Consider the following 26,520-nt stretch of genomic DNA (forward strand, 5'->3'; position numbering starts at 1 on the left):
ATGATGGAATTAGCATTTGCAGAATGTACATACAAGGAATAGTAGCTACTATGAGGTAGTCTAAAATGCAAGGTTGCAGAAATAGTTCCAGAAGACACAGAAAATCATAGAATGTCAGTTGCCCAGACAACCCAGTCAAAGACTGAGATATAACAATCTGGACAGTAACTATATGGGGACTTAAGTTAACTATGCTCTTCCCAATTAGGAATAGAGCTCTGTTCACCTGTAGGATGTAAGTAATCATAACCCCCTGCTGTTCAAGAGCTTCCTCCTAGAGAACAGTTTCTTATGGCGGTTTTATGGCACAGGCAGAGGCCTGTTTCTCTTACAGCTGAAAGGAGCCAAGGCCCTGCTCAGCTGACATTCCATTCATCACTGCCCCGGAACACAAGACACTGGCCTTATAAGTTGGAGACAGAGAGAGACAAGTCTTTCAATATATGTGTAATTGATCAGGCATAAAGGCTTCAAAACTCTTCTAATAAGATAATGAATAAATAAGGTAATAATAACTTAATTTTCTACATACCTGTCTGTATACAGTATCTAATTAACGTCACTTTTGATTTGGAGGGCTGGTGGTAGCATTAAACAATTCAGATCTATTACGAGAACATCCAAAGGTAGACAGGTCTTCCAAAATCTAATTATCTTGCAGATTAATCCCACACATCTCTCATTGTTGGAATATTTGCACTAACTGTTAACAGTTATAGGAAGCTTCCAAGCACTACCCATTTGTGTGATTGATATGCTTTGATATCAAACATTACCAAACATTTTGTTGATTTTGGGTGAAATTAGGTTTGCACAATATTCTATTGGTCTGCTGGTATGAAGTATGTAACTCATCTTGCCTTATTTCTTTCTACTCTACATCCAACAAAGTCCCCTCCATGAACAGCCACCTTAACGTGTATGTTGTCTGGGGCTATATGCCCCTGGTAGGGTCTCCCTTAGGCAAACAGGTACTGGGTACCAGTATGGCGCAGCTGGGGCCCCACCCTGGAGGCAGGCCCGGGGTTGGGGCTCATACGCGAGCGCCTGGTTGCCGGGCCTTTCCCCATGGGGCCCGGCTGGGCTCAGCCCAAAGGAGCGACGTGGGGCCGGTGTGGAGAGGATCAGGCAGCAGTCGAAGGCGGGGGCCTAGACAGCCCGATCCCTGGACACGGAAACTAGTTCTAGGGACGTGGAACGTCTGGCCGAGTCTTCTGTCAGAGAGATCTTTAACTCCCACCTCCGGCAGAGCTTCGACTGGATCCCGAGGGAGGCTGGAGATATTGAATCCGAGTGGACCATGTTCTCCACCACCATTGTCGAAGCGGCCGCTTGGAGCTGTGGCCGTAAGGTCTCCGGTGCCTGTCAAAGCGGCAATCCCCGAACCCGGTGGTGGACACCGGAAGTAAGGGATGCCGTCAAGCTGAAGAAGGAGTCCTATCAGGCCTGGTTGGCTTGTGGGACTCCTGAGGCAGCTGACGGATACCGGCAGGCCAAGCGGACTGCAGCCCGGGTGGATGTGGAGGCAAAAACTCGGGCCTGGGAGGAGTTCGGTGAGGCCATGGAGAAGGACTATCGGCTGGCCTCGAAGAGATTCTGGCAAACCGTCCGGCGCCTCAGGAGAGGGAAAAAGTGCCCTACCAATGCTGTTTACAGTAGAGGTGGGCAGCTGTTGACCTCAACTGGGGATGTCGTCGGGCGGTGGAAGGAGTACTTCGAGGATTTCCTCAATCCCGCCGTCACATCATCCATTGAGGAAGCAGGGCTCAGAAGTGGACTCGTCCATCACCCGGGCTGAAGTCACAGAGGTAGTCAAGAAACTCCTCGGTGGCAAGGCACCGGGGGTGGATGAGATCCGCCCTGAGTAACTCAAGTCTCTGGATGTTGGGGGGCTGTCTTGGTTGACATGCCTGTGCAACATTGCGTGGCGGTCGGGGACAGTGCCTCTGTGATGCCAGACCGGGGTGGTGGTCCCTCTTTTTAAGAAGGGGGACCGGAGGGTGTGTTCCATCTATAGGGGGATCACACTTCTCAGCCTCCCCGGGAAACTCTATGCCAGCGTTCTGGAGAGGAGAATACAGCCGATAGTAGAATCTCGGATTCAGGAGGAACAGTGTGGTTTTCGTCTGGGCCGAGGAACACTGGACCAGCTCTATACCCTCTACGGGGTGTTGGAGGGTTCATGGGAGTTTGCCCAACCAATCCACATGTGTTTTGTGGATTTGGAGAAGGCTTTCGACTGTGTCCCTCGGAGCATCCTGTGGAGAGTGCTTCGGGAATATGGGGTCCTGGGTCCTTTGCTAAGGGCTGTCAGGTCCCTGTACGACCAAAGCAGGAGCTTGGTCCGCATTTCCGGCAGTAAGTCAGACTTGTTCCCAGTGCATGTTGGACTCCGGCAGGGCTGCCCTTTGTCGCCGGTTCTGTTCGTAATTTTTATGGACAGAATTTCTAGGCGAAGCCAGGGGCCGGAGGGTGTCCGGTTTGGGGACCACACGATTTTGTCTCTGCTCTTTGCGGATGATGTTGTCGTGTTGGCCCCTTCAAACCAGGACCTTCAGCATGCACTTGGACGGTTTGCAGCCGAGTGTGAAGCAGTGGGGATGAGAATCAGCACCTCCAAATCCGAGGCCATGGTCCTCAATCGGAAAAGGGTGGCTTGCCCACTTCAATTTGGTGGAAAGTGCCTGCCTCAAGTGGAGGAGTTTAAGTATCTAGGGGTCTTGTTCACAAGTGAGGGAAGGATGGAACGGGAGATTGACAGACGGATCGGTGCAGCTTCTGCAGTAATGCGGTCGATGTATCGGTCTGTCGTGGTGAAGAAAGAGCTGAAATGAGCTTTCTCCGCAGGGTGGCTGGGCGATCCCTTAGAGATAGTGTGAGAAGCTTGATCACCCGGGAGGAGCTCAGAGTAGAGCCGCTGCTCCTCCACATCGAGAGGGGTCAGCTGAGGTGGCTTGGGCATCTGTTTCGGATGCCTCCGGAACGCCTTCCTGGGAAGGTTTTCCGGTCCCGTCCCACTGGGAGGAGACCCCGGGGAAGATCTAGGACACGCTGGAGGGACTATGTCTCCCGGCTGGCCTGGGAACGCCTCGGTGTCCCCCCGGAAGAGCTGGAGGAAGTGTCTAGGGAGAGGGAAGTCTGGGCATCTCTGCTTAGACTGCTGCCCCCGCGACCCGGCCCCGGATAAGCGGAAGATTATGATGATGATGATCCAACAAAGTGCAGATTAGAAATAATACTGTACAAGGGTTCTTATGCAATGCAGGCAGTTTTGCCAGTGTAGCAACAATTTGAATACATGCAGGTAATAATATACAATAATAAATGTGTATATATAACCAAAGTGTGTTTCATATTTTCTCTTCAACTACTGTGCTGTCTATTAAGAAAACCATAAGAATTGTTGGTCTGTTTAGTTTGCAAAACACTGCCACCTTGTGTGTGAAACGTTTGTTCATCCGTCTGAATTAACCCTAATGAAACCGTGTATTCCAGGTTAGAAACAGGTTGGTTTGAGAGTTTTTATAAAACATGCCCAAGGGACTGCTTAAGGGATAATTTAACTTTTCTTAATGTTAGATGGTTCCTTACTCTGAAAGTAGTGTATGGGCCCAGAGAACGTACCTGTTCTGCTCATCAGTGTCCCTTTTACAACCTCTGGTCAAAGTCCTGTAATTAGTCTTCAATTTGTGATTGTTTAACTCAACAAATATCTGGGTTTCTCGGGGGAAAGGGGAACCAGACCGGTGGGTTATAATTAAACAGTGGGAAATGTGATTTTAATTGTGGGTTACAGCCAAAACAAGGAAAATAAAGTGGATGCACCTGTGTGTGACTCGGAAAGCACACATGGGTTAAATAAATGAGGTTGCAGCGACATGACATTTCTGGGATTTCAGCACAATGTAAAGTCGGACTATACAATTAATTGGTGAGTACTTGCCATCAATCATCATAAAATGGGTGTTTTTAAACATGTGTTTTTCCAAATTAAAATTTTTCATGAAGAACACGTTTATTTGTCTGAGGCATATGTCAATAATTAAATCACATAAGGGTAAAAACATTTTAAAGAACAAGCGGTACTCATTAACAAGTGAGTTAAACATGCAGAACTCACTCAAACTGTCAGAATAGTGGATTAATTACCAGGTATTGTGTTGCTTTGAGCTTTTCAAATATAATGCCACATCATCAACAACCTTGTCTTTTATTTCCAAAGAGCACAGAAAATACTCTGTGATGTGCTTCGGGTCCCTGCTATTGTGAAAATTGCAATGCCGATTGTTTTGAGTACAAGCTAGGACCCAGTATTTCTATTCTTGTGTTGATTAGAAATAGAAGGAATCGTGCCCATGCAACTTATAAAGTAAACTTGTCTAAACTATAACACGTTAACCTACTAGTCCAGGAATCCCTATTAAATCTATTAAGCTGGCTTTACTTAATATCAGATCTCTCGCCAAAAAATTATTCTTGGTAAATTACATTATAATATCCTACAACCTAGATTTGATGTTTCTCACTGAAACGTGGCTAACTGAAGATTCAAGTGCTATTATTCTTAATGAGACAGCACCTGATAAATGCGGCTATATGAATACATGTCGAAATGGTAGGAAAGGAGGAGGAGTGGCTGCCCTATTCAAAGATACATTCCAGTGCAAAGAAAATACACTAGGTAATTTTAGTTATTTTGAATATCTCTGTTTTACAATGAAGGGTACCCCCACATTTTTTTTAAAACTATTTACAGACCTCCACGATATTCTGCACATTTTATTGACGATTTTGCTGAAGTACACTCTGTTAAATCAGTTGATTATAACTTGTTTATTATTACAGGGGACTTTAACATCCACATAGATAGTAGTACAGACAATAATGTCAAATAACATTTTGCACTACTTGACAATTTCTATCTCACTTTTGATCTCACAATGTGAAAGAGCGTACACACACTCATGGCCACATTCTAGATCTGGTTATTTCAAAAGGTCTCTATATTTCCTCTGTCATTGTTAAAGACATGGCCCTGTCTGATCATTTCTGTGTCTTTTTCTAATCATTTATCACCCCGAATGTTCCAGTAAACTCTGTTTCTGTTAAGAAAAGGAACATTTATGAGAGTACCAATGCACAGTTTATGGAAGCCATTGCTATCTCTCCAACAATAAGTGCTGAGTCAGTTGATTAATTTTAATACCAAAAGATGTCATGGATCATGTTGCACTGGTAAAGGTAAAGAAAACTATGAGCAAATAGAAAACACCATGGAGAACCACCATGATGGTAAGCGTCCTGATCAGAGTGGAATGTAAGTGGAGGAAATATAAAATATTTGTGTGACAATTCTTATATTATTTATAATTATTTTACAAATATGTTGTTAAAACCATGATTGAAATGTTAAATCTTTATTTTGCTACACACACGGCGACGTTCAGAAGTTGCTCATGTGAATCACTCACAGTGGCGTAAGAAATGTTGACAACCTCTATAACGCCGTCTCTACACCATCATGACATTGTTGTGAGCAAGTCTTCACGTGTACACCACCGCCTACATGGCATCTGAAAACCTATGTAAAATTGCATAGAGAAACAATCGTTAGGTAGGCGTTCACTAGCTTGGTTTTCCATATCAGTAGCTAGCATCTCTGTGTATTTGGCAGAATCCACCCCCCATAGGTAAAGGGTTGAGGAGCCATTGGGAGCAGACAGAGCAGGCAGCCTCACAACTCAGCCCCCGCTGGCGAAGAATATGGTAGATCACATGACCCGAGAGCACGTCACACGTAATGAACAAAAGATTTCCGAAGACATGGTTCAGATAGATGTTAGGGGTCAGGATCCATGCTAGCCGAGGTGTGTAGCGGTAGGTTGATCTGTTATATGGAGACTGGCCCTGAAATTACATGAATAGAGAAATACACAGGTTATGTTATAAGCACCGTTTGGTAAAGTGTAGCTTTGCAGGAAGTATCAACACCCGGAATAGGAGGCAAATTCTAATGGTTCCAGACAAATTCTGTTTAAATTAAGATGTGAGCGGGAGTAACGCAACGTTATCCCATTGATTCTTAACTAGTGGCCATTGCAAGACTTTAAGCAGTCCATTCAAAAGTAGGGATAAAACTAACACCAGGAAGGCCTAACGTTCAAATCTCTTATCAAAATTATCTGATAAAGTAAATCAACGTAACATTCCTGCGTGATGAACCTTGCTGTGTCTGTGAACACATGATAGTCAATATCAGTGTATTTTACTACCGTAGTTCTGGCCTGATAGACACCAAAACCGAACAAACCCAGTCGTACAAAAAAGTAAACTGTGAAAAGTACATGTCTCATAATAAGACTGGACACAGGACTACACTTCCACTCTAGTCAGGGGTGCATTGTTTCTCTAACACGCTGGGTGGTGTTGTTGTGAATCACACACCAAATATTTTATAATTTTTGTTAATAAATCACACTGCAATTCAGATGATACCATGTACATATGAGACACACATTTGTTTGCATATATATTCTTTATTTACTGTATATAGTTCCTAAGTTGACTAAACCACCAACATTGCAAGACAGTATCATTCCTAATTGCACTTCAGTGTGTTGTAGGTGAATAGTAGAAAAACACAAGACAAAAAGAATTAGATACCCTTATTCTTCAAACCAAAATACACCACTAATACAACATTCTTTGGTTACATGTTGAATGCATATATTTATCAATTACAATTACAAGTATTGGCCCTCCCCATAACCTACTTTTAATAGTAAGTACAGTTTTTTTCCTGTCCCAGTAGATTGCAGGAGAAATGGCAAAACATTTCATACTGATGCTTAAAAGTAGTCCTCAGCAAAGGGATTTATGTTTGGGTGTGATGAATGTTAACACAAAATGGCAAAACAACGGGTAGGGGCATAACCGACAACGTGGGCAATTTGTTACAGCTAGACAAGGGTAGGAAATGGTCTAACATCAGATATAGTTACTGCTGCTGCAATACATTATTTCAACACCCTCTCCTCCCTCCACATGGCATGTAGCTAAATGTCTAAGGGGAAGAGTAGCGGCCATAGAACAGAACGCTCTGGGTGGGGTTGTGGCGGATGAAGAAGAGGAAGGGGTGGTCGGCAATGAACGTGGATGTTTCCGGGGCACAGCGTATTGCCTCGATGTCGGCCGTAGCAGCTGCTGCCTCTGTACCCTCCTCATTGACCTCCACAAAGGCCTTGTGCACCACCTTGGACAGAACCAGGTCGTTGTTTGGTGAAATGCCTGAGAAGTCGCACCTGGAGTGGTTGAAGGCATCTATCATGCCCATGCTGACCAGTGTCTCCTTCATGTCCAGGCTCTCCTCCAGCTTGAATTTGGGCAGGCCCACCTGAACCTCCTTCAAGTACATCCTGTCTGGCTTGGTCCAATTCACAAAGTTGTCATAGGTCAGCTCCTTCTCCAGCTGTGTGGATCAAGACACCGATATTTAGTATAACTTGGAATGCTGAACATGAAGCAATACAGCTTAAAGGCTGTTTGACTTTGTTAACCTGGGAACTTGTTGCAAAGGGTCCAATGTAATGAGAAATCTAAGCCTATAATGAAAACAACATTATGTGGCTTAGGTTGGCCCAGTGGTATAAGCCTCTGTCTCTGGCATATTTATTAAAATATACAGTAAAAACAAACCCATCCTGCTAATAACAGGGTAACAGGGAGTCCTACCTTCTCCAGTCCAGTGGTGCCGTCCGCAATGTCATTAGGAAGCATGATGAGCATGCTCAGTTGTTTCCCTGCATAAGGCAACTCCAGAATCTGACAGTGGGCCTCTGGGATGAAGGTCAGGGGGAACTTGGCCTTCTGGTGCATCATTTTTACTGGCTTACTCTCCTTCTGCACCCCAATTGTAAAGAAAAAAAAGTGCACTAATAAAAATCGAAAATGTCAGGCTTTTCCAGAAGAGTTGCTTAATGACTAGATGTTTATAGTGCCAACTAAGCACATTCAGGAAAAGCTACTTCACAGACCATAGAACTAGTTTCTGCTAGTCAAGCTTGTTGAAAAACAAACCTTGTTAAGTCTGAACTGGACATCTTTGGTGCTGGTTTCCTTGAACTTCTTCTCCCAGTTGCCCTTGAAGTAGATGGCGTTAACCAAGACCAGTCTTGTCAAATTATCAACAATCCCCTTTGGCAACAGATCCTTGATTTTGTCTGCAAATATAATGATCACAAATGAGGGAATTTATGGTAACATTGTAGAAAGACTTAGCAACATAAAAAAACAAAGTAAATACATCATTAACATGTGATGGATTTAAAATGTACACAAACAAAATAGGTCATTCTTCAATAAGTCCCTTTGATTTTTATATTTAATTTCAGAATGTTAAGTATTAAGCTTGTCTGTAAAGAATATTCTGAACACATTGAGTTTTTATACATTTAGTTAATGCTATTGTGCACATTAGAGCTTTCCAGCATCTAGTCAGTCACCTGCTGTCTGCTTCTCCACCCAGGTGTTGATGTTCTGTCTAACAGTCTCTGCATTGGACTTGAAGTCTACAGCCTCCAACTCTGCATTGTAGTACTTTTTGGTGTCGTGGAGGAAAGTCTGTCACATTAACCAGGGACACTTTTGTTAAGAGTCAAAATCTTAGCTATAATATCCCCAATAACCTAATATTATATTGTCTATTCTACAAATGTACAGTATAAATCAGAGAACATTCTAGGATGGTGATTATGCCTGTATTTTTGGACTTTTGCATTAGGCCCTGTTCCAAAGAGTATCCTAAAATGTTTATATTCAGAAAATGCAGCATTAAGTACTTTTACCATAATAAACTGATTCAGAATCAGAATCATGATGAGCAAAACGATGTAATCTCAGATGCCCTCATACTTCGCCCACTGTGTAAATGAGAGCGATTTACCTCCACAAACTTGTAAGACTGATCTCCGTATAGACGATTTGCTAGACTCAGTTTGTAGGGGGCTCCTTTCTTGTTCAGTTCACCCATAAGTTTGCTGAAGCAAACATGGACATCATCCTTGGCTTTGTGGAGGTGCAGGGTCTACAGACAAAACCAGATGTGTTGTTGTAACATCTTCCTCTGGCATTCAAGACATGCAAAGCAAGAGCCAAAACAAAAAGCCTTTGTTTTCCAAGTATTTTTGTTTTAGCTTGTAGGCTCTATTCCCCACATTCTCATATAAAAAACATGTTCATCTCCATATACATTCAAACACGACATTGCAGAAATGTTGACATTTGGTGGTTGAAATGAAGCATATTACGTTTATGTCCTTCAAAGGAGAAACCAAAGAGAGAAGACATGTTAGTTTTTCTACTACCCAAATGTGAGAGGTACATAATTTATATGATAGTTTACTGTACATGTAAAAATTGATATTCTGCTTATATCTTCTAACACAAAGAAACCACAAAAGGAAGAAACCCTTGACCCACATAACACCACTTAAAGTAGTCATTCCCTATCAGAGCAAAATATCTGGTTACTAAAAATGTAAAAACTTTTTGCAACAACAAAATGTTTCTATTGGTCATATTTTAATACATCCATTCCCATTTAGTTGTTTGTTTCTATTAGTTTCTTAGACAAATTGTTTTTTAAATTGCAAAACATATTGAATGCACCCCACTTTCCTTCCTCACCAACATCAAATGTTATCTGGAAGAAAACACCTTTTGAACCCATTATCAAAACCCCTTTCTTACTATATACTTATACTAATATATAGTAAAACATGTGAAAGATGGAAAACATGTGGAAGCTGGTGCTTTTGTACAGTGGACAAAATTATAAACACTTTTGTTTCTGCCCCATTTATCCTGAGCTGAACTCAAAGATCTGACTTTCTCAATGTACACAAAAGGCCTATTTCTCTCTAATATTGTTCACAAATCTGTTTAAATCTGTGTTATTGAGCACTTCTCCTTTGCCGAGATAATCCATCCACCTCACAGGTGTGGCATATCAAGATGCTGATTAGACAGCATGATTATTGCACAGGTGTGCCTTAGGCTGGCCACAATAAAAGGCCCCTCTATGTAGACAGGTTCCACTCAGAACAGGCCTCGCCATTGGTCGACCAAAGAAGTTGAGTGCACATGCTCCGTGTCATATCCAGAGGTTGTCTTTGGGAAATAAACATATGAGTGCTGCCAGCATTGCTGCAGATGTTGAAAGGGTATCCTACCAGTGCTCAGACCATCAGTCTATCAGTGCTCAGACCATTTGCCACACACTGCATCAAATTGGTCTGCATGGCTGTCGTCCCAGAAGGAAGCCTCTTCTAAAGATGATGCACAAGAAAACCCGCAAACAGTTTGCTGAAGACAAGCAGACTAAGGACATGGATTACTGGAACCATGTTCTGTGGTCTGATGAGACCAAGATACATGTATTTGATTCAGATGGTGTCAATTGTGTGTGGCGGCAACCAGGTGAGGAGTACAAAGACAAGTGTGTCTTTCCTACAGTCAAGCATGGTGGTGGCAGTGTCATGGTCTGGGGCTGCATGAGTGCTGCCGGCACTGGGGAGCTACAGTTCCTTGAGGGAATCATGAATGCCAACATGTACTGTGACATACTGAAGCAGAGCATGATCCCCTCCCTTCGGAGACTGGGCCGCAGGGCAGTATTCCAACATGATAACGACCCCAAACACACATTCAAGACGACCACTGCTTCGCTAAAGAAGCTGAGGGTAAAGATGATGGACTGGACAAGCATGTCTCCAGACCTAAACCCTATTGAGCATCTGTGGAAGTGGAAGAGGACTCCAGTGGCAAACTGTGAAGCTCTGGTGAACTCCATGCCCAAGAGGGTTGAAGCAATGCTGAAAAATGATGGTGGCCACACAAAATATTCACACTTTGGGCCCAATTTGGACATTTTCACTTAGGGGTGTATTCACTTTTGTTGCCAGTGGTTTAGAAATTAAACCACTGTGTGTTGTGTTATTTTGAGAGGACAGCAAATTTACACTGATATACAAGCTGTACACTCACTACTTTACATTGTAGCAAAGTGAGAGCACTGAAAATGAATCACACTCACCTTTGACATCTGAGTCGCGGTGTTACCCCTGGCCCCCAGATACACCATGGCCAGAGCAGAGGAGATGCTGAGGGGGGAGTAGAAGACATTGCCCGTTTTTTTTTTCTCTGTGATCTTTTTGAACAGATCCAGGGAGAAGTTGGTGTTGGCCACAGACACAGATGACATTTTAAATGGTAGGAGATGCAGGAAGGAGCTTTGGTAGAAAGGTTTATACATTTAGTATCAAACATAAAGAATGGATTCTATTGATTTTGTATGAAAACCACTGAGCAACTCAATTGCTATGTTAAGTCGAAAGAAATAGATTAAGAGAATATATAATTTAGCTAGAACATTGAGCTAAAATAATCTAGATACCGTACATATTAAATTGTAATTCATATCCTGCAAAGTGCATAGCTAAATTTTTTGTGTTGTCCAGGTACAGCAAAAAAGTTAATCAAACTCGTATGCTTAGTAAATAAATAACCAATTAAAAAGTAGGTAATCGTGGCGTTATCAATTTTAACAGTCTCACTCATTAGGAAATGTTAACATTATAAATTACGTTTCCCGAGTTTGAAAAAGGTTACGTTGTTTACAGCAACTCACCAATGAATGGTTTGTCCAATTCAAGTAGTACTATCTTCAGACCGATGTCTCTACTTGGCAGCTATGGTACGTTTACAGAACCTCTTATAACAAACCACCTACAGATAAGACAACCCAGAAATGAGTCACGCCCTGCCCTGCCCCGTCAACTATCGTTTCCACATTCTCATCCACTGACAAATATTGCAACTTCACAGGGCTAAAACTGCACCATTGTCAAAGGCAGAGCTTTAATGGGTGCGAGGGATCAATCTTGTCATTGAAAACAATGATCGCATGCAGAATCAATTTATTTTATGAATGTTGTTAATTTTCTGCATATCATCAGGAGCATGCCCACAACATCGACATGAGTGCATACAGGCACGTAGGGGCCATATACACTACTGTCACATTATGAGTTTCCCAAGAAATTCACACAGGTTGGAACTCGAGTTGTTCCATACATTTTTTGGAGCAGTGTATTTTCACCATATTATGCTTTTTTGACAGCAGAGAGAAAGTGAAAAAGATGGGGTGGTGCTGAAATAATATTGATAATTATTAAGAAACCCACAAACACAAATATAAATTCAACAAGTACTTGTATTATCAGAGAGGGGATGGTGAAATGATAACAGTAAGATTTGCATAAAGGCACACCTGTGACATTGTTCAGTGGAAGTCAGCTCTTTTCTTTACAATTTCAAAAGGACTAACTACCAGTAGTGTGACTACATGTTCATTGCGCAAACTACAAACAGTAAAAACACACTGAACCCCCAGGGGATTGTGGTATCCTCAGTATTATTTTCCCAGAGATCTCTATTCCCTCCGTCTTATTATTTCAGGGCCCTGGGAAATAACACATTTTGTACTTTATTGTCAGCACTGGGGAGCAGCAAGGATAAGTTTTGTCACCCCATCGCTACTCATTTGATTGGAGAATAGAGATGGTACTTACAATAATGTCAAACTACTAAGAGAACAGGGCTGAGGGACATAAATATGCACATTTTACTGTAATCATTTAGGGGCAAAATGTAAATGTTCGGTCATGTAATCATAGAAACCTTGTTTGGAACACAAGCATCCGCTAAATGGCTTTACTGCAAGACACACTTGCAATGCACATTGGGTATTTTTCTAATAAACTCTTATGAAATCAAATGTGGTCTTGTTCAGAGATGGAGACCATTAAAATAATACACTGTGCTTCGTAAGTGTTGAACTTCACATAACATATTTGTCCATATTTGACATATTTCACTACTATAAGATTCAATCTCAATGCCAAATGTGTCAGGTTACATCTGTTTGTGGATCACTGACATCTTGACCAACCATGTATTTTCACCATATCATGCTTTATTGACAGCAAAGAGAAAGTGGAAAAGATGGGGAAGTGCTAAAATAATAATAATAAATATGGAACCCACGCTCCATCAACATGTGTACCAGAGGAAGGGGCTTACATCACTGGACCAACCTAAGCCACGTGATTCTATGGTTACATTATTCTATTGCAACATCTTCTCTGACATGTGTTCATCTCTTCCAAATAAAATCCATCCCTGTTTGACGCAGTTTAACTTTCTTTGTAAATTTCACAATATTGGAGTTTCACAATAAGAACAGATTAATTTTGCAAAAACCAAACCACTTAAATCTAATTGAAACATCCAAAAGCCAATGTACAATGTTAGTGTTTCACGTAATATCTTTGTTGGAATATCACAATAGGATCTATCAGTTTCAACATTACAGCTTTATATACAACATTTAAATATAGAAAATGCATTGTAATAACAAGTCATCAAGTTAGCTACCATTATTCTGATGTTTTCATTTGATCCCTTACATCCAAGGAATTGTGTTCAATAACATGTTGGGATGTCACTCTGCTTTCAGGCTTTTCACTGTGTGCGATGGTTTGTAATGGCTAATTATTTGCACCATAATAAATGAGTTAATAATCAGGAATAGCAGTCCAGCCAGCCAGATAAGAAGAAATGTGTTGTAGCCCTCAAACTCCAGGTAGTACGCTGGGGTCAACCATATACCCTGAAACATAGAAGGCAGCAAAACCATTTCCTAAATACCTAGGAAGTATTTTGTATAACACTTAGTAAACAAACATGAATATGTCTATTTACAGCTGTTCAAACACTATGACCAATTTTCAACATTATTTGGCCACTTGGTAAATGAGTAAAAAACACTATGAAAAACTTCAGATTTTACACTCAGGATAACAACAACTTTTCTTAGTTAAATTCTAATTAAAATGTTTGGAATTACATGTTGTTTGCTTGGTAAATATTATTGGCTAAATTTGTATATTTTTGTACTACTGGACTTTTGTCATACCTACAAATGTGTAGTACATATAGGCAGTAACATAACTTTCCTATTCAAATAAAGATGGATGTATAAAAAAGTAATACCTACCTGTCCAGCGAACCAGATTCCTAATCCTTTTTTTATGGTCAGACGAGGCAAGACAACAGGAAGCAGACACATACCAGAGGAAGTACTGCAAAAAAACATACTATTTACATTGTAGCTTTCCTACATGCTATTAAACACCATTTTCAGGACACAGATTTGGTGTTTTTCAAAATGTATCAACATTTTCAAAATGTTTTACCATCTATGTAATGTGAATGTAACAATACTTACATTTTTGGATTTAGTGTTATGAATAAACATGGCTAGCAATTAAGACCTAGCAAAATCTAAAAACATGGTACAGATCGATCGGGTCACAGTCCAGATAATAGTTAATACAAGAGCGAATGTTGATCATGAACAGTTTAAGAAACTGACAGACTGCATGGATGGAAGGCTCATAGCAGTAATTGAAAAGAAAGGGGCTATATCGGTCACTCAATATTTTTGAAAGGCCAGAAATGTAATTTAATTTCCACTTGTGTTACTTATTTGTTGCACTTACTCAAAAAAAATTTTAATAAACAATTGAGTTGGAGAAATTATTTTTGTAATTTATTTGCCTAATAATTCTACACTCTAATTGTTGCCTAATCATTCTGTACACTTATGTATTCCCCTGAGAAAGATAACATTTTTCATTTGTTAAACTTTCAGGTTTGAGGTTCAATTATATTTTGGATTGACTGAGAGCATTGTATTAAATTTTAGAGGAATACGACTTGCCTAATAATTGTGGACGCAGTGTAAAGATGGTAAAGTGTAAAGATAGGACATTTTCAACATGTTTTCTAATGAATGCAAAGGGCTAATAATAGAAGAATTATATGGGTTTAAAATAAATTTAAATTTAAACCACAATATTAATGCATGAAATGTGCAAGACTGAATTTGGCCTATGCAAATTGCCTTATTTAAAAACTAGATGTAGTGCTGTGGAACATGGCATTAGAGAATTACCCACTAAGGTATACAGAATCCATATAGTGACAATTCATGGCATATTTTTTTTAATATATAAGGCAATTTGCATAGGACAGATGTCATGTTCCACGACAATGTCTAGTTTTTTTTTTATTATGCAATATACAGATCTGGAAGAATAATTTGCAGGCAATGACTGCTTTATGTCTGGAACGCATGGACATCACCAGATGCTGGGTTTCCTCCTTTGTGATGCTTTCCAAGCCTTTACTGCAGCACTCTTTGTTGTTTGTTCATGGGTCTTTCTGCCTTAAGTTTTACATTCAGCAAGTGAAATGCATGCTAGATCAGGTTGAGATCAGGTGATTGACTCGGCCATTGCAGAATATTCCACTTCTTTGCTTTAAAAAACTCCTGGGTTACTTTCGCAGTATGCTTTGGATCATTGTCCATCTGGTAAGTGGAGCGCTGTCCAATCAACTTCACTGAATTTGGCTGAATCTAAGTAATATGGTTAAAAAAAATTACCATTTTTATTTTTGAACCATGTCAGCCCTACATGATTTTGATTGCAGTAGCTACAGATCAGACAGCAGGACATTCATGCTAAGAACAGCCATGTCGATTTTATCCTAAAGATTTGGTATGGGTCAGGGGAGTTTGCAGGCAACTCAACTAAATTTAACTGGGATTCCTTACCATACCATACCATCTTCTTCCGCATGTCCGGGGCCAGGTCGCGGGGGCAGCAGTCTAAGCAGGGATGCCCAGACTTCCCTCTCCCCAGACACTTCCTCCAGCTCTTCCGGGGGGACACCGAGGCATTCCCAGGCCAGCCGGGAGACATAGTCCCTCCAGCTTGTCCTAGGTCTTCCCAGGAAGGCGTTCCGGAGGCATCCGAAAAAGATGCCCAAGCCACCTCAGCTGACCCCTCTCGATGTGGAGGCGCAGCGGCTCTACCCGGGTGGTCAAGCTTCTCACACTATCTCTAAGGGATCGCCCAGCCACCCTGCGGAGAAAGCTCATTTCGGCCGCCGGTATCCGGGATCTTGTCCTTACGGTCATTACCAAAAGCTCATGACCATAGGTGAGAGTAGGAACGTAGATTGACCGGTAAATCGAGAGCTTCGCCTTGCGGCTCAGCTCTTTCTTCACCACGACAGACCGATACATCAACCGCATTACTGCAGAAGCTGCACCGATCCGTCTGTCAATCACCCGTTCCTTCCTTCCCTCACTCGTGAACAGGACCCCTAGATACTTAAACTCCTCTACTTGAGGCAGGCACTCTCCACCAACCTGAAGAGGGCAAGCCACCCTTTTCCGACTGAGGACCATGGCCTCGGATTTGGAGGTACTGATTTTCATCCCCACCGCTTCACACTCGGCTGCAAACCGTCCAAGTGCATGCTGAAGGTCCTGGCTTGAAGGGGCCAACACGACAACATCATCCGCAAAGAGCAGAGACGAAATTGTGTGGTCCCCAAACCTGACACCCACCGGCCCCTGGCTGCGCCTAGAAATTCTGTCCATAAAAATTACGAACAGAACCGGTGACAAAAGGCAGCCCTGCCGGCCCACATGGAAAGAACCTATATGAGGATATATGCGCATATATGTAACCTATATGCAGTCTATATGCACATATATGCTGCATATATACAGCATATATGCACATATATGATAATATATATGCTGCATATATGCGTGTATATGCCACATATAGGCAAAATTGAGGTGCATATATGTGCATATACAGGCCATATAGGTCTCCTGTATTGCTTCTTTATATCCACATATAAGCCCTATATGTACATACAAGATACGTCTCCTAGCTCATGGCAAGATCTGGTCATTTTGTAGCTCATATCTCACTTTGGAAACTGTCATACATGATGCCTAGCTCATATTTTCTATTATCAAGGCAATAACTAAGAAATAACTAAAAAAAATTATGCAAGAACTTATGTATGTGCGAACACGTGAAATGGGTATCACATCTAATTGGCATGTTATGGAATTTAACTATGGCACTTAAGTGAGAGGAGATGGAAAGCTATGATGTCTACACGTTTTCCTGAAACATTTACAAGGTCAATTCTTTCTTGTATGAAAATAGTGGAAAAGAAGGAAATGTATAACAAAATGGTTTGTGTTTTTTTTATTTTTGTCAATCAAGCCTTTTTTCCAATTTCAAGTCACTTCCAGATTCACATTACAGCTCATACACATCCACACATTCACCGTTACATCCACCAAATGCAATGTTTTCTGTATTGTCTTAATGCATTTTCCAGAATATGGCTGAAAGGTCATTACAGTCTGAATGTAGCAAAAAAACTAACAAAAGAAAAGTACATAGAACATACATTCAGGTAATCATCATCATCCCACATCTATCTGAGCATTTCACTGTGGTTAATGAATTTGAAGACAATGTCAACATTTCTGTTCACAGTTTTAACAAACAGACACTTTTCTTTTATCTGAGATGCTTGTATAGCAACTAAAGGCCCCAGACATTTCCCTACAGGGATGAAATAACAAGGATTCTTAAATTGACCGCAGATGTCCTGTTTCACTTTTTGGTAGTACTTCCCCACTGCATAACATGTCTCCCCCTGCCCCAGATCACAGACAATGAATGTCTTCACAGAGAAAATACTTTCCTCTCGATCAGAAAGAATGACAGTGTACGAGTTTCTCCGAAAAGTACGCGAGTAGTTTTGTGAATGAACTATTTCAAGATTAACCACTACTCTGCAAAAATACTTCACAGTGACTCTATTTTCAAGGTTGCTGATGCTGTTCAAGGCCAGAAAATCATCATTTCTGATCATACAAATTTTAGGCCTACCCAGAGATGTAACACCATGACAGCGACTTACTTCCTGCACCATTTTTTTCTCAACTGAAAAAGACTCTAAGAGAGCTAAGTAATCATCAGAAGCTGCCACCATGGTTTTTTGGGAAAATGATGGAAATGCAAACTGTAGCCAAACTGTTTTCATTATCTGCAGAGAAACTCCCTGGCTGCTCTTTATCATATCTAAAATGATCCCATTGTATGACTCAAACACAAATGCAGACTGTGCCCAGAGGGGACCCCAGTTCCTCACAGTATTGGGCAGATGAAGGCACAAATGTACATTGAAAGTGACATTATTGATCCCATAAAGGGTCTCCATTTCCTGAACAAACTCTGTTAGCAACCCCTCAGATTCTGATATGTGCAGTGGTGATATATTCTCACCGAGTAGAAGAGAAACCCCCTTTACCAACTTAAACCAGTGCTTCAGATATTTTTCAGGTAAGACCCCTTTCAATGTTGGTATGCTGTAATAAAACAACCACATGTTCCACTCGTGTGCCTTCCAGAACTTTTTCTCTTTCACTGAGCGGGGGACACGGGAAACATTACAGGGGGGTTTAATAGAAGTTAAAATGTCATCAATCTGTTCTGTTGAGTGTCCGATATACCATGGCGATTGGTTGTTTTCAGAATGAAACCACAGCGTGGTGATGCTTCTTGCTACACCCAGCAGCACACTGTGCATATAATCTGGAACACAGCCATCAATGATATTAAAATCAGGTAGACAAGACAAAATACTAGGCCCTTTCACTCCCTTAGTGGGGTTTCCAGCAAGAGCCTCTTCCACCAGATCATCAGTCTGGGAGGGATTCCTCAACTCTGCTTTTTCATAGGGATAAGCCCTTACACGCCCCCTGCGTTTTAACACACTTGTTCCTTTCTGCATACAAAAAGAACACCCAAACTCACCATTAAACTGTTTAAAGTTCTGAATCAGTGGCCGAGCAACTGAATCTGCCACCATGGTAGTAAGCAGTACTTTACTTGTGACAATTTCCCCACTTTCACTTTCCCATATAAGACCATTAGAGTACAACTCTATGCATTCATCGACAAATGGTTTCATGTAAGTGTTCATATTTGGTTTGTTTTGACCAAACCACAGGCCACAAAGCATAACATGTTTTGCACGTAGCTGTATTGGCAGTTCATTAATAGTACACAAAATTGGCCACAAACTTTTTGTGTTTGATTTGTGCACTGGCACTCCATCACAGTTGAAAGTCAGTGATATGCTGTCTGGTGATGCAAGGGGTGATAGTTTTTTGTATAAATGTCCATCATGTATATCTTTGATGGAGGCATCCTTCTTCTCAAAGCGGTGTTTCAGGTGTTTCCCTAATTGGTGGTCCTCAAGCAGTTTTTTTATTTGGTATTTTAGTGGCAAGTACAAAAAACACTGGTCTTTTTGTGCATGCGCTTTTGATGTGTCCTGGTCACAGACTGGGCACTTGACATTAAAGGGACCTTCCTGCATGCTTACCTTGCAACTCTTGCACACATAATGTACTTCTAATATGTCTTTCACTGAATCAAATGCTTTGTAGAAAAGGTACTTTGAGCCACTAACCAATTCCCCACCAGGACCAGCAATAAAGTTGATAAGATGCATGATGTCCTCCAAGGCTCTATTTGTTAATCCGTGTTTGAGTTTTAATGCCAGCAGCAGGAGTTCCACCTGTTCTTTTGTTGGTTTCTGGTCTAAAGTTGGACTTGTGGGGTCTTCTAGATGTTCCTCTACTGCTTCCCCAGGTGAAGAGCTAGGGCCAGGTATGGGTTGGTTCATCTGTGAATTTAAAACATTGGATTAGCAATCCCAAATTTGCACAGACTCATACAAATGTACCATTTCATGTGGTTGGTAACCACTTGCATTTGAAGGCTCAAGTGTCTTTGTTTATTTTTTTAACAGTCTTCTCCAAATTAATTTTATGCCCCCTTTTGTCCACATGTATATTTTTCTGACACTTTAAGCAACATCAGGAAGAATTGGGTTGTGGAATTATCTATGATGATTTACATTAACTAGTGTGCATGCACATGCACATGCACGAACAAAACAAAAAACACCTAACTTTAATATTTTTGCCATTTTTAGCCACTTACTGTGTCATCAGAAGCAGTAGACACCGGGTCATCTTGATTGTCCTCTTGGGTGAGATACCTAAAATAAAAATCATTCAGCAAGAAATATGTAGGTTTTTTAATTTGGTATTTAATTTGGTGTGCGTGTTTTCTACTTACTGAGTTGTAGAAGAAGAGGCCACAGCTTCTTCATCATCACCCATATCTTCAGAAATGTCCCTAACAAAAATGTTGTGGTAATGTTAAAACACTTCATGCATCACTCAATATAATAGGATTGATATGACTGATTGATTAAGTCCAAGCAGGAAAATTCCATTCATGAGGTGAAACCTTTAAGACTGTAGATTCAAAACACACAAAGTGAAATATTTTCCTGGCTAGAGTTCCAACTTGAACAGTTTTCTTTATTTATTTACTTTGGACATGGAAAGGTACAGTGGACATGGAAAGATACATTTTACCTTTATACAAACATACTTAACATACATTAAGGGGAATTATGCCACATGCGTTTACATGGTAAAGGAAATTATCTGTAGCTGGTAGCTTTGTTAGCTGGCTAATTTAGCTAGCTAGCTTCTAGTACGTTTTGTTACAAGACTTACTTTCGTTTACGTCTTCTCTTTGTTCTTTCTGGAACGGGTGCTTCGTCGTCAACGAGGTACCTTTTGTAACGTACTGGATCCATATCTATTGCTTTTCTTTAATTGCGTCTAAATTGCATTTCTCCACTCTGCTGCCACCGATCAGCCGCTACAGCGTCGCGTAGTTGATGACGTCATCCGCATGCGGCCCAGCACACTATCTTTCGCGCCGAAAGATAACGGCTGGGCGTAAAAATGGCGATATCAGCGTTGGAGATCCGCTATGTCCTACTTGAATGGACTGAGGGTGAGGATAGAGGGGCCCATAGTATTTTGGTTCTCGACTGTGTCCGGAATTTTTCAGTAAAAAATTTTCTTGAAAGGACTGAAAAAAACGAGAAGCTGGTGGAATGGCGAAAAGGCCGCCAACCCTGGCCGGTGCACCGAGCAAGAATTATTGACGTGGCAAGTATGTTACATGCTAACTTTATCTGACGTTATGTAGTTACATACCACATTTAATGTTTTTTCTCGCTCTTAAAGAAGTCTAAAATGGATCTTGCTAGGTCCCTGGTTAGCAATAGCTTCGCTTTCTGGCTCATGTTAGCTACATAATTTGCTAATGTAAGCGAAGTCCAATTGGGACTAATGTTAGATTTGGTAACGTTAAGCATGATTAGACAAACGTTTGCAGTTCATGATAACATTTTAATTTTATTGCACCAGAATTTGAAAAAACTCTCCAAATTAAACTGCGTGGGATCGAGATGGAGAAAGAAGTCACACAGCAAACAAAACGTCCTCACATCCCAAACTCAAAGTACCGTGATCAGGGGCAGACTGAGAAGGCTTCAAAGAAAAGGGTAACTGACTGCACCAATTGGTGCTTTACTTATATGATCTCCCCCTCTCTCTCTTGTTTCTTAATGTGTAGGCATGTGTGTAGGTTTGTAATTGTGTCATCTATGATGATTTCATGTGCTTTGTTGACAAGATGTATGTGCAAGGTGGTGTAACGTAAGTTAATAAGAGTTGGGCTAAAAGTCAGTCTGTTTCTCTCTGTCAAGGTTGACAATAAAAAGAGATGTCCTTCTAAATACAACCACGAGGAGAAGGAGGAGGAGGAGGAGGAGGATGAGGCGCGTCATGACAGGCCTTCAAAGAACAAGGTACACTACCAGTCTGCATCCAGTGTGTGTTGTTACATTGCAATACAGTAAAGATAAGTAAGACTTTTATAATAAAGTGCATTACCAGTAGCTGTAACAAGGTATGACACCGGCACAGTAGGCAACTTTGTCCTCTCTCTTTCTCTCTCCCTCCCAGCGGGCCAGCGAAGAGGAGGAGCGTATTGGGGATGAAGAGGACATAGTACCACCCTCTAAGAAAAAGGTAGCCTAAATGATGACATCCATTGTGTGGTGTATTACATACATACATTACATGACATACAAGATGAGGAAGTTTCATGTTTTAAGTAAGGAATAACCACCAGGAGGCCGGACAACCAGTTACATATAGCCAAGTGGAGGGACTTCTGCCCTAGACTTCTTGCCACCTTCCTCTTACACCTCTCGTGACATCCTCCCAGCCAATCAGAATCAACCATTTACAAAATAAGTTATATAACAATTAGCTGTTGTTCTTCTCTCTGTCTCTTTCTCGTAGACAGCTGCTGAATTTAGAAAACACCTGGATGAACAGATGTGGGAGAGAAGGAAACTTGACCAAATGCAAAGAAATTTGCAGGAGTTGAGAAATGAAGTCCATTCTCTTAAAAATGAAAATGCACGTCTGAAAGACATTATCATCAATCGTAAGTATTCCTAATTTTTATATTTATTAGCAAGGTTTTTTCTGGAGATGGATATTGCGGTGGCAGAGAAGTGTAAACTTAGAAATGTTATGGGCTGAAACACGTGTTTGGCAAAATATGTTGTTAGCTGGTGAGGTAGTGTGTGTGCTCATATAGCCGTTGATAAGATTCAAATTAGATTTATATTTATTTGTCTCTTTCTGGAGGAATTTGTAGAGGGTTAACAAAAGTCATGGCCTAGAGAACATACAGTTCATGAGAATAAATGATGCTTTTCTGCCTTCAACGGCTCAAGAAGGCAATCGGCTCCAGAAAAAAACCCTGGGGAATTAGAATTTGGGAGAAATTGGAGAAAGAAAATTGCGTTCACAACCAGGTTTCCTATGCAGAGCCTTATCAATGGGCTTTGGAGGGTTTTAGCTTGAGTTCACACCTGCAGGAAATGTCTTTCGAAGAGTAAGGGCACTGAGTTGCTGGGTGCTATTTTGATCTAGTGATTGTAATTATAGTTTTTTCTTTATATAACCTCTTTCTAGAAATCCCTCAAATGAAAAGTGACATCGCCATTATTGCTCAAAAGGTAAGTTCCTCTGATTTTCATTGCTTTTTAAAATTGTTTCTCAAGCAGAACTGGAGAGACTTGTGATGTTGGGCTGATTGATAGTGTTAATTTTTTATGTATTTACACTTTAATTTATTTAAGAGAATAACTATATTTTTCTTCTATGAAGAAGACTGGAAGGACTCCTGTGGAGGATCTAGATTCCTCCTTCTCGACTTTTGGAGAAATGCAACCGGTGAGTAACCCCCTTGCATTTTTATTTATTTATTTATTTTACTTGTTACTCAAACAGAGCTATATGGATTTTTATTATGTTTGGCTGATTACTTTTGCATGTAACTTTAATTTATTGGCATGTTTAATGTTTTTCAAGCCCCCCTGTAAATAAGAATCTATAGTGGCTTGCTTGGATGAATAGAAATTGTTGAGTTTTACTATGTTTCTTTCTTCTCTAAGACTCCAGAGAGGAGACAGAGCCCAGAGGACAGCGAGCCCTTTAAAGAAAGTCCCATGGTGACTGAGCGCTTTCGAGAGACACCACAGGTGTGTGTAACCCTTTTATACCTCAGATTTTACTTAAGGCTCCAACTGAGCTATAGGGATTTTTATGTTGGGATAGTTAGTGGTAATATGTAATTTACTTGCCCCATATTTATAAAATTGTTGAAGAGTTTAACAATGTTTTTCTTCTCTAACAAGACTGCAGCAACAGCTGAGACCTCAGCGAAAACACAGGTGAATAACATATTATGTAGTAAGGATGGGTATAAACTGTGTGCTTTGTAGGAGCCAATTAGTGTTATAAGTGACAATCATCCTCTCCTCCTGCCCCCCTTCACTCCTCTCCACCCACTGTCTTTTCTCCTTCCCTACTCTCCATCCAACCTCCTCCTTTCCCCCCACCCTGTCCTCCTCCTTCTCTCCTTTAATAACGTTTTGGGCAGTGATTAATTTGTTTCATTTCTTTATCATTCATCTGCATTTATACATATCATTAATCTGCATTTATACATAAAAACCTATTAACTATTGGGAAGCTAAGCATAAGAATCAATATGAAACATGAAAAAGTTTCTAAAAATTGCCAATAAATGTATATTGTGATGTGAAATTATTTTTCAGATGGAAGTTATAAAGGGCTCTGGGGTGTTTTGCCAGGCAGAAGCGTGGAAAGCAGCCCGCCTTGCCCCCTCTGCTACTGCCATGGTGCGGAATCTCCTGCTGGGCACCTTTGATTTGGAGACTTTGCTGAAAAGCAACCTGAATGGTACAAAACAACATGTTCCTAATCTCTTCTGTCCTTGAAAAAAAAAAACAGTCATATTCTGTGGAATAAATTATGTGTGTGCGGGCATACCATCGCTTTTTTACTTGGCATTTTTGTATTTCCTTGCACCTCAAGAAAACATGATGTGTATATAAAAAAAACTCTTGCTTTCTCCACCTTCATTTTACACCCCTTTCATAATAATTTTGAAATATTACTTTAAGGTGGGAAGCCAACCAGAGGGGATGGGGAGCAGCTGGTCGCACTTGACCAAATTAAAAAGGCAGCCATTATTGGTGAGTAAATGCATAATGCATTGAGAAGGGAAAACCAAACTTTTAAGACTTTATAAGTTCACCACTTTAACCATAGCCTACTTGTATCAATATTTATTAGGCATCAATGGAGACTGCATAAAGTAGGGCACCAATTATTGTTACTGTATCTGCTTGGCACCTTTAATACTAATTCATCGCTTTCTGACTTCTTGATCCTACCTTTCCTCTTCTAAAGCCACATTGCTGGGGTATTGCGCTGTAAGGTGTGTAGTCTTCTATTTTGTAGAACATATAGTGTTGCAAATAACCTCATGGCATATTGTTGTCGTCTGAAGTGTTCTTAAATAATCATATTCACCCCTCCTTCACCTTAATCCCCTCTGTCCTGTGTTTGTGCCTTATTTTGTCTATACCGGTAATTGATTTGCTTGATTTTATTGCTTGATCTTATTGCTCTTCGAGTAAATCTAGCATGGCAGCTCGCGGGTGGAATGTGTGTGTGAATGGTGGACATTGTAATGTATTTTGGGGGTGCAGGAAAATGCTATAAAAGTGCAGCCCATTGACAACTAGATATGTTTACATGTGCAAAGTTTCTTACATCAGATAAAAAATTTGAGGGATTAGAATATCTGAATCTGTTTACATGGAAACAAATAATCTAATCATGACGTGCATAAACATGCACCAAGCCTTATTCAGAATAATAGCATTTTGACATCCGCAGAGCGGTCTTAATTTCCCTAAAACAACTGCAGAAGTTGTACTTCACCTGTGTTTTAAGCTAAACAAAAAACTCGGGAGTGGCAACATTTTTCCTATCCATGAATTTTCTCTGCTTTGGATGCACATGATTGACTGTGTGACTGTTAACAATGCAGTTCCCATGACGGACGTGTGCATATGAAAGAACAATGCCCCCCCCCCCAAAAAGGGGGGGTGATGTTTCCAATCAGAATTTCTTTCAGATTTAGCAGAATCCAATCAGAATCTTCCAATTGACGTGTTTACATGACACATTTTTTATTATGGTCAGCCCTTTATCCAAAATATGTCTCCAGTCGCAGCTGTACTGTAAGCACTTTGGGTTCCTGATGAAGCACTATATTATTATTATACTGTCTAATTATTTTTGTCTTCTCTAGATGCTACATTGAAGAAGTGGCCGGCAGCCAGCCGAGGGCAGATAGGCACATCTATCAATTCAAAGCTCACGGAGCTGAGAAGATCAACAAGATAAATAGTTTTTTTTTTTCTATTCAGTTTTTTGTCTTGTTTTTGTTCTTGTTCTATTTGATTGTTCTTAAGTAAATAAATAAATGTACATTTCTACATTTTGGGCTTTTATTTATGTTGCATAGTAGCTATGGATTTTAATAATTTTACTAATATATAGGTAAACATATAGGTGCATATATACATGCATATATGCACCCATATATACTTGCATATATGTACCTATATAGGTACATGTATGCACGTATATATGTACCCATATATGTACACATATGTGCATATATGGGTACATATATACGTGCATATATGTACCTATATAGGTACATATAAGCCCGTATATATGTACACATATGTGCATATATGTGTACATATATGCACACATATAAACGTGCATATATGTACCCATATAGGTACATATATGTACCCATATATGTACATATATGTGTATATATGTACATATAATATAGGAAAACGGCCAATTTTATATATGTCACATATATTAAAAACATATATCAAAACCTATATTTAAACATATATGTTTATATAGGTTATTTCCATGTGGGGGAGTCCAACATGCACAGGGAACAAGTCTGACTTACTGCCGGCAATGCGGACCAAGCTCCTGCTTCGGTCGTACAGGGACCTGACAGCCCTTAGCAAGGGACCCAGGACCCCATATTCCCGAAGCACCCTCCACAGGATGCTGCGAGGGACACAGTCGAATGCCTTCTCCAAATCCACAAAACACATGTGGATTGGTTGGGCAAACTCCCA

At 40.6% G+C, this 26,520-nt stretch overlaps 3 protein-coding genes across 6 annotated transcripts; 1 reads left to right on the top strand and 2 right to left on the bottom strand.

The window, feature by feature from the left end:
* Positions 1 to 6,833: 6,833 nt before the first annotated feature.
* Positions 6,834 to 11,710, bottom strand: LOC105019449 (leukocyte elastase inhibitor-like). Its single transcript, XM_034289357.1, has 7 exons — positions 11,687 to 11,710; positions 11,093 to 11,288; positions 8,942 to 9,082; positions 8,502 to 8,619; positions 8,077 to 8,219; positions 7,732 to 7,899; positions 6,834 to 7,468 (listed from the first exon to the last, which is right to left on the bottom strand). The coding sequence occupies exons 2-7, from the start codon at positions 11,258 to 11,260 to the stop codon at positions 7,064 to 7,066; spliced, it is 1,143 nt and encodes a 380-aa protein (XP_034145248.1). The 5' UTR covers positions 11,261 to 11,288; positions 11,687 to 11,710; the 3' UTR covers positions 6,834 to 7,063.
* A 5,434-nt stretch (positions 11,711 to 17,144) lies between these two features.
* LOC117593638 lies at positions 17,145 to 20,711 on the bottom strand. The gene is made up of 4 exons (XM_034289352.1): positions 20,609 to 20,711; positions 20,160 to 20,219; positions 20,022 to 20,079; positions 17,145 to 19,701 (listed from the first exon to the last, which is right to left on the bottom strand). Exons 1-4 carry the CDS (start codon positions 20,689 to 20,691, stop codon positions 17,437 to 17,439), a joined length of 2,466 nt encoding a protein of 821 aa, XP_034145243.1. The 5' UTR covers positions 20,692 to 20,711; the 3' UTR covers positions 17,145 to 17,436.
* Positions 20,712 to 20,822: 111 nt separating this feature from the next.
* Positions 20,823 to 25,919, top strand: LOC114835743 (inner centromere protein-like). Of its 4 annotated transcripts, none has more exons than XM_034289354.1 (13): positions 20,823 to 21,056; positions 21,314 to 21,450; positions 21,655 to 21,756; positions 21,914 to 21,979; positions 22,256 to 22,403; positions 22,940 to 22,983; positions 23,138 to 23,200; positions 23,422 to 23,508; positions 23,665 to 23,700; positions 24,088 to 24,232; positions 24,457 to 24,528; positions 24,746 to 24,773; positions 25,656 to 25,919. In XM_034289354.1, exons 1-13 carry the CDS (start codon positions 20,843 to 20,845, stop codon positions 25,819 to 25,821), a joined length of 1,308 nt encoding a protein of 435 aa, XP_034145245.1. In that variant the 5' UTR covers positions 20,823 to 20,842; the 3' UTR covers positions 25,822 to 25,919. The 4 variants fall into 4 exon arrangements, with proteins under 4 accessions (XP_034145245.1, XP_034145244.1, XP_034145246.1 ...); XM_034289353.1 differs by having other exon boundaries at positions 23,135 to 23,200; positions 25,656 to 25,917; XM_034289355.1 differs by lacking the exon at positions 24,746 to 24,773 and having other exon boundaries at positions 23,135 to 23,200; positions 25,656 to 25,818.
* The last annotated feature ends 601 nt before the right edge of the window (positions 25,920 to 26,520 follow it).

The sequence above is a fragment of the Esox lucius genome, chromosome 21 (genome assembly GCF_011004845.1).
Source record: "Esox lucius isolate fEsoLuc1 chromosome 21, fEsoLuc1.pri, whole genome shotgun sequence".
Taxonomy (NCBI): domain Eukaryota; kingdom Metazoa; phylum Chordata; class Actinopteri; order Esociformes; family Esocidae; genus Esox; species Esox lucius.

What these genes read in the sequence shown, in the direction of transcription:
- LOC105019449 (XM_034289357.1), bottom strand. Translation starts at nt 11,260, where the DNA reads ATGTCATCTGTGTCTGTGGCCAACACCAACTTCTCCCTGGATCTGTTC. An exon ending in CCGCGACTCAGATGTCAAAG is followed by an intron (nt 9,083 to 11,092) that starts GTGAGTGTGATT and finishes TTTTGTCTGTAG; the next exon opens with ACCCTGCACCTCCACAAAGC. An exon ending in AGTCTTACAAGTTTGTGGAG is followed by an intron (nt 8,620 to 8,941) that starts GTAAATCGCTCT and finishes TTAATGTGACAG; the next exon opens with ACTTTCCTCCACGACACCAA.
- LOC117593638 (XM_034289352.1), bottom strand. Translation starts at nt 20,691, where the DNA reads ATGGATCCAGTACGTTACAAAAGGTACCTCGTTGACGACGAAGCACCC. An exon ending in AAGAGAAGACGTAAACGAAA is followed by an intron (nt 20,220 to 20,608) that starts GTAAGTCTTGTA and finishes CATTTTTGTTAG; the next exon opens with GGACATTTCTGAAGATATGG. An exon ending in GCCTCTTCTTCTACAACTCA is followed by an intron (nt 20,080 to 20,159) that starts GTAAGTAGAAAA and finishes TTTTTATTTTAG; the next exon opens with GTATCTCACCCAAGAGGACA.
- LOC114835743 (XM_034289353.1), top strand. Translation starts at nt 20,843, where the DNA reads ATGGCGATATCAGCGTTGGAGATCCGCTATGTCCTACTTGAATGGACT. An exon ending in TCGCCATTATTGCTCAAAAG is followed by an intron (nt 22,984 to 23,134) that starts GTAAGTTCCTCT and finishes TCTTCTATGAAG; the next exon opens with AAGACTGGAAGGACTCCTGT. An exon ending in CTTTTGGAGAAATGCAACCG is followed by an intron (nt 23,201 to 23,421) that starts GTGAGTAACCCC and finishes TTCTTCTCTAAG; the next exon opens with ACTCCAGAGAGGAGACAGAG.